Genomic DNA, 8,053 nt, shown 5'->3' on the forward strand with positions numbered 1-8,053 from the left:
TTATCTAGGTCAATACGTTTTTATTTTTGTTGTGTGTCATTTCCTATATTATAGGTTTATGAGGAGAAAATGTTTGGCATGCTGTGAGAATATAACAAAATAAGTTGGAATAACTTATTTAATAGTGCTATTACTAAATACTTATACTTATACTTATTTAATAGTACTATTAAATTATTTATGTCAACTTATTTGTGTTATATTCTGACCGCAACCGCCAACCATCTTCTCCTCATCAAAATTATCCAGGGTAAACTTTCTTCTCATCATTATAGGTTTATTTATTTTAGATTTTTGTCTAGTTAATAATGAATTTTACCTGTCTATGTGATCAAGCATGTCTTGGAGGACTTCTAGTAGCATAGTGAATTGTTCCAAGTTGAGAGACGGGTTGACGGTCTGCGGCAGTAGTGAAGGCATGACTCTCGTAGCCATCAGGTTTATCGAAAGGCCGTACTTCTTGTCGCTCAACATCAGCCTGTAGATAGCTGGAACAAGTTTAAAAGTAATAAATATTATATCAACTATATAGTAGTAGCATAGTAGACGATATATAATAAAACAATAATAAGTCCATATATAATACAAAAATGGAAAATAATTTTTATTATATTGAATTTTAAATCATATGACAGCCAAAGCTTAATATACATCTTTTAATGATAAAATTATCTTAAAGAAGAATTAAAGTATTTATTTTATGAAATATTTATTTGAATTAATTATTTTTAAACTCTATATCTTGTGGTTAGATATGTGAACAAAAAATTGGGGTGGTGTGTGCATCACTCAACTATCACTTTAAAAAAATATTGTGTTTTAGGGTAAAATAATGATTATAAACTTTTTTCTACCATGAATATAGCAGAAAACGAAACCGTTCACATATGTATGCGTTTGGAACAGATTGGGCGGTTTCAGCTTTTGTCCAATTCGAACATGGAAAAATAGAGAATCTATTTTTTCTTTTTACTCCATAAGTTATTTATCAAATTCTTCGATATTTTGTATTTATCCGTTGTTTGTTATTGCAGGGAATGAGAGCTGGTTATTTATTTTAAAAAAAAATCAAACGTAGTTTAGATAATTTTTTAAATTTCACATTTTAATAGACTATTTCAATGAGGACGAAATAAATCTAATATTAAAGACCACCTAATTGTACATCAATTTACAAATTTTAATCAAAATCTTTAGAGCTGTTTTTGAGAAAATCTAAAAAAGTTTAAAAACCATTATATAATAAAAGTTCAAGTAGATAGAATAATATAAGGAGCGCTATGTATTGTGACAATGGAGGTATGAAAGAAGTTTAGGATTTCATTTACCTAGGAAGAGCTAGAGGAAGATTTGTAATATTGTGAACCAATAAAAAAGCCAGTACGACCATTATACTTTTGAATGATGCTGAAAGTAGGACAACAGACAGAGTAAATTAAGGCTGCTGAAACGAAGATTTTTCCCTAGAGACTGCGGGCAAAATAAGAAGGAACTTCAGCCGCAACAAAAGGATCAGAGAGGACTTGAAGTTGTATGAAGGCAGTTCAAAAATATTAGATGCTAGGAACTTATTGAAGACAGTATATCATGTTCCTGATAGTAGGAAATTATCAGAACGCTCAGAGAGATCGCACCTGGAGAATGTCGACCATTAAGGCAGAAGGGGTAAACGATTTCGTCAAGCCTGGAGAAGAGTTGGAGTCCTGTTTAACGCTCTTCAATGATAATTACCACTAAAAGGATATTGCAAAAGGAGAAAAAGCGATAGATGAGGTGCTGGTAGTGCCATCTTTAAGGGCCCAGAATCCTGAGATCATTTGGGCCCGCTGACTACTCCAATCAACAAATTAAAAATAACAACCAATGAGGAAGCGCGGTGGCACAGTAGTAAGACACTGTACTAATAACTCCAAGGATACGGGTTCGAATCTTACTGCAGCAGATAATTATTTTTTGTTACACTGTTGCCTTGAGTCAGCCCTGTGGGTTCTGGAGCCCTCCTGAAGTCCACCCACCTCATAAAGTGGGTACCTTTAATTGGAGAAAAATCTGGCGGTTGAGCATGATCTTGAAAAAAAAAAAAATCAGCTACTTGTATAACTGATGATCCAAAAACAGTATTTCCTTAATATCACTGAACCCATGACTCTTCATGGGTCGTAGTGGTACACATTATTATTATTAATATTAATAACAAATGAACTGAGATCTACGATACCGCTTATATACATTTAACAGATGTACATCTGTGTATCAGTGAAGAAATTCAGTGATAAACAGATGTACATCTGTGTATCAGTGAAGAAATTCAGTGATATCTTTAGAAACTAATGTACTTAAATTAGGCTTACAAGAAGTTATTCATAATTTTTTTGATCAATAATCAAAAAAAGTATTTATAGTAAATGTTTAATTTAGTTTTTTAAAGTTTGTCATATTTCAAACATTAAATAAATAATGATTTTAAATTTTATATTCGATTTATTTTGTTGATAACCCAATAAAATAAATAATACAATTTCTTTACATATTTTAAAAATAAAAATGTTGTCCATATTTCTAAAATCTGAGCTTTCGTTCATAAACCGAATCTCTTGCATGAAATAAGTCGGAATATAATTTATACAGTAAACTTGCTTTTCGAAGAGGAACATTAATTTTATTTTCTTGGACCAATTTATATAATTATTTTTTAAAATTTATTTATTGACATTTATTAACAACTGTATTTACATAAAAAGTAAATTGAATGTAAGATCATAATGGTATGATACAAGCATATCACCTATTGGTAGCACTCTAATAATATTTCTAGCTTAGAAGGTCTTGAGACTATCTTCTTTTCAGGCGCCTCGGAGGAATACCAGAAATAAAAGAGGAAGCAAGGTTAGAGACTAGTGGATTTGGGTGATTAGGAAGTTTATAATGGAAGGATCTGGTTCGGGTTAGATCGGTTACATATGGAACATTAAGGTCTTTATGGATGATTTTATTTATGAGAAAGTAAGGAGCATTGAGGATTATACGAAAGATTTTGAATTGTAAAGATTTTACAATACGATACGAGAGAAATTCGAAGGATTAGTGGAGCCCTAAAGCTCAATTCCGTATATCCAGATAGGTCTAACTATAGTCAAGTAGAACATTATTTTGTAATAAATTTATTTTTAAAACCGTATTATTAGCTTTTTTTTTTAATTTTATCTTAGTACAAGAGTTTCTCACACATTAATTCATCTATGTTATCATTACTAGGAGATGATGGTTGGGGGTGCGGTCAAATGAAACACAAATAAGATGGAGTAGCTTATTTAATTATGCCAACGTTTCGGCTAGAGTTTCTAGCCTTCATCAGGGCTAAGAACAGAACAAGATAAAAACAAATAAGTATAGAAAATAAAAAATAAAATATAAACATAATGGCATAAAGAGAATAATTTTACAGAATGGAATTAATAAAATGAATTGATGAGAGAATTGGAAAATAAAATTTATACATAGACAATTGAAAACGTTGGTAAAATAACTTAAAAAGGTAAAATAACCTTAGTTATGTTATTTTACCTACTTTTTCAATTATCTATATATAAATTTTATTTTCCAATTCTCTTATCACTTCATTTTGTTAATTCTATTCTGTAAAATTATTCACTTTATGTCATTCTGTTAATATTTTCTTTTTCATTTTCTATACTTATTGGTTGTTATCTTGTTCTGTTCTTAGCCCTGATGAAGGCTAGAAACTCTAGCCGAAACATTGTCACAATTAAATAAGCTACTCCATCTAATTTGTGTTTCATTTGACCGTACCCCCAACCATCATCTCCTAGTAGTCATCCACGGTCAACTATCTCACATAATTATGTTTTCATTAATGTTATTACGGTCTTTTGAAATATATATATATATAAAGATACGTGATAGCGGGATATAAACTCAAAAAAAAAAAGGAAAGAAGGAACAAGAAAACACACTCACGATTGCTGATAATAGACTGCTTTATTTTATCAGTAATCCTACATTTATAGATTCTCGAGTTGTTGACAGAGGGAGTTAGGTATTAAGATTTATATTACCCAGTCTGTAAATATAACTTATATATATATATTTCTTATTATACATACATATAATGTAATATAATGTATATAATAATATAAAGTAACGTAATATAATGTAAATAGGCGAGATAAGTATGAAAAAACCCCGTTTTAAGATTGATAGTCTAAAGGTTTTCTCACCAGCCACTATAGACCCAACGACATGTCCTCTTTATTTTCTATATTTGCTTCATTTAATTAGTAAGTTAATTGAAATACACATTTCAAAACCATTAAATTAACTTTTTCTACTGCCATTGAACCGTTTACCGGATTACCAGATACAATTTTAAATTAATTTATTATAGCTGACTTCAACTGAACGGTTTATTATGACGAATCAAATTAGACGAAATGATGCTTTCCGCTAATGATTACAATCTAAATTAAAGTAATTTTCAATCTCACCCTCTCCGATTTCAACCATTTTTTGCGAGTACGTTCAATGAATTGAATGGATTGACTGGAGCAACACTTCGACAAACCAAAATTTTAAAGACAATTAGTATTCTGCTCGATATGCTCTTTTGTTTTTTTTATAAACCTATTTATTGTGTCAGCTTGTTGGGTACCACGATCCTAACATGTTAATAAAAAGTATGTTGGAGTAAAGTCGATAAACAATCATACAAAATTAGAAAACTGGCATTAAAAAGGAATTTATACTAAATGAATGATGAGGTTTTCTAGTTGGGGTACGGGGTCGTAGATCCCTCGGGACATAACCATCTGGGGACTGTAAATCAGAAGTAAACTGAGCTACAGCCAGATATGGAAAGGGACTGGTGTAAATGTAACAAATTGCCGCCTTGGTTTCAGTCTGGGGTTATAAATATTTTATTTATTACTATGAAATCCATTTTATTGTTTATAAGACAAATGTTATTTTAGTACTCGTCTTGAATGTAAAGCAGTAAGTAAATCTATGTCTTTGCTTGTAAATGTTAGATCGGATAGCAGGACGCATAATGTACAAAACCCAAGTACAATTAATATTTCCATACACATTTTATTCTGAAAACAAACTTAGGAACAATTTGTTTATTTTGAAATGACGTTTAACATCCTGTTGTTGGATTTGGTAAGGTATAGTTGTTCCAGAGAGTCATCATTTCTGCATGCCAACTAATTATTATTCCACTAAGTGAATTTAATTTGTTTAATAGTAGGTCGCAACGGTAGTAGTGAAAGGAAAATTAAAAGTAGATAAGCGGCTATTCTAATTTTGAAAATAAGGTAAGATAAGTAAATTGTTATAATAATTGAAGGCTGATAATTAAGTGAGATTTGTGGATGAATTTAGTTACTCTTTTGATTACGGATTCATCGTTTCTCAACGCCATTGGTTAGGGATGGCCAACAAATTTGGTATTCCTAACTGGTTCAGAGTTATTTTGTAATAATTGCATTATTCAATGAAATTTCGAACATTTTGGATGGGTCTGTTATGAGGAAGACATGTGTCCTATTCTGAGTCCGGGTGATCATTACTTCTTAGCGGCGTCTACTTCGCGTTGATGTAATCCAGGACTTCAGATCTTTCTGTATAGATTAAAGTTAGCAACTTATACTGATTAAAATTATTAATCATATTCGTTTTTTTTAAATAAAAAAAAGATTGAAATTACTTTGATTTTGGACGTTTGACAACTCAAAAGCTTGCGTGTAGCTCCTAATATAATAACGATTCCATTGGCGGAAAATATTATTTTGGATTCCCATGGCATAATACATCATCATCTGCCACTGTATTAGTTCCGATATTCATCTGTTTTTTTTGTTGTTGTTTTTTTTAAGCTTTTTATTTATGTTTTAACTTATTTTTACATTTCTTATAACTATTTATATGTTATTTTAAATTTATTTATTAGTTTTTAACTTTTTTTTTTAGTAATTGTTCCACTTCCGTAGCTATTTTTTTTTTTTTTTTTATTAAAAGCGGGAAATAATTGTTATTTTTTAAACTCGAAATTACTTAGCTCACACCTCCTATTCAAAAACTTTTTTTTTAAATATCTTAATTCAAATTTACAACTGTATATTACATAATACATTTAGTAAATATGATCTTAGTTAAAATAGAGTGTTACATGAGTGTAGAGCATCTACTCATTGGTAGCACTCTAATGACATTTTATTTTAGCTGGTCTCGTGGCCATCTTCTTTTCAGGCGCCTAGGAGGATTGTCAGGAATGGAAGAGGATGCAAGGTTAGAAACTAGGGAGTTTGAGTAGTTAGGGAGGTTTATAATGGAAGGAATGATATCTGGTTCGGGCTAGATCTTCCAAAAATTTAAAAGTTAGAGTTTACACAACTATAATCCTTCCTACAGTTCTTTTTGGATGCTAAACGAGGCCTCTTACACTAAGCGAAGAACAGCACCTTAATTTTTGAAAATAATATATTACGTAAATATCATTCAAGTTATAGCATTGCTATGAATAAGATGGACGTGTAAGGTAAACACTGAACCGACGGGTAAATGTTTGAGGGGTAGACCGAAAGGTAGATGATTCGGTAGATTTAGATTTGGAGGGGCGTCGCTGGACAGATGTATGTAGAGAAGGATTGGTGGTATCGGCATGGAACCTTTGGGTTCATTAGGTATTTTTTATCATTATAAAGAATTCTAATATTTATTCAATATAATAAATATAAATGTAATAACATACTATATAAAAAAAATGAGGGATAAGAGTTTCTTGAAGAAACCGTGATAGAGAGCTCTATTATAATATAGTACAAGTATCTATTAATTTTCACCACTTTATAGTAAAAAATATATTAAAAACCATAGCTTTTATAACGTTATTAATACATTTAGGGTTTCAGTATCGAATGAAAATCATCTGGCTGTTGTTTATGAAATTACCTTAACAGTGTTTGATTAATTAATAATCACAATTATATGACTAATCTGTTATTTGCGCCACACAACAGTATCCAATAGTATTGCAGTATGTAATATAATAGTCCCTGCATATCCAATTAGCCTTACTAAATTATCCGCATGGCCACGATTCCCGCTTCATGTTCCCAAATCCAGGTTGCAATGCTGGAATTTCCTCTTGGACAATATTACGGAAATCAATAATAGTTGGTTCAATATAGATACTCCTAAAATAGATATCTCAGATTCAATTTTTACTTTTCTGACATTTGACAAAATGAGCATTATAGCTTATTGCGAAGTTTTTTATTAATATTATTAATTACAATTGTTACAGCTTAGTTTCAGTGATTTTTTAAAAACTTTTCTTAGGTATGAACCTTCCTGTAAAATAGTATAGGACTTAAGATTCTTTATTAATGTATTAAGTAAATATAAACTTGGGGGCTGTAAAATGGTTCGTTGCTCAAGTTTACCTCTGAGGTACGGAATTATCGGAAGATAGCTTTTTCCCGCGGAAATATTGGTGTCACAGGAGATATGTAAATAAAAAAGGGAGCGAAAAAGAATTGGGACGAGGAGTGGAATAATATTTGAACAGCTGGTTGGAATGGATTTCCAATTCTTAGCTTGCCGGTGATCGCTCGGGGTAAACCCAGGCGCCTCTCCTTCCTTTCATAGTTATTTCAACTTTTGAAATATTCAGATAACAGAAAATATTTCTAATCGCCCTCTGGAGCATTTTGGTTGAAGTAAAATTGGATCGTATTTACGATTAAAAACTTTTTAGAGTTTTAGTTGGCTATATGTAATTAATTGTAGTATGATGGTCATGAAAGGTACAAAATAGCAGAAGCAACAATTTATGATTTTAAAATTACTGACAAAATGTGCTTTTCTGATATTTTTTATCTTTCCTAATCGCTTCTCGAGTCATCTTCCTATAGTCAATTCTTATCGGAAGAGTTTTAGTTACCCGTATATAATTAATTGAATGATTATGTAATTAAGTGGCCCGGACAGCGGTTTTTTATTATTAATAAATTTATTATAACGAAAATTTTTT

General features: G+C 30.8%; 1 protein-coding gene across 1 annotated transcript in view; it reads right to left on the reverse strand.

Annotated features, from left to right (window-relative positions):
- bma (SCY1-like protein bma) overlaps nucleotides 1-8,053 on the reverse strand; it is a gene marked incomplete at its 5' end in the record, with an annotated part of 221,217 nt that overhangs the window by 77,659 nt on the left and 135,505 nt on the right. Inside the window, one exon of the mRNA XM_067044709.1 lies at nucleotides 320-488. Coding sequence (XP_066900810.1) covers nucleotides 320-488 — 169 coding nt within the window. The remainder of the gene's footprint in view (nucleotides 1-319; nucleotides 489-8,053) is intronic.

The sequence above is a fragment of the Halyomorpha halys genome, unplaced genomic scaffold, assembly GCF_000696795.3.
Source record: "Halyomorpha halys isolate HHAL.00 unplaced genomic scaffold, Hhal_1.1 Scaffold1166.1, whole genome shotgun sequence".
Lineage (NCBI taxonomy): Eukaryota > Metazoa > Arthropoda > Insecta > Hemiptera > Pentatomidae > Halyomorpha > Halyomorpha halys.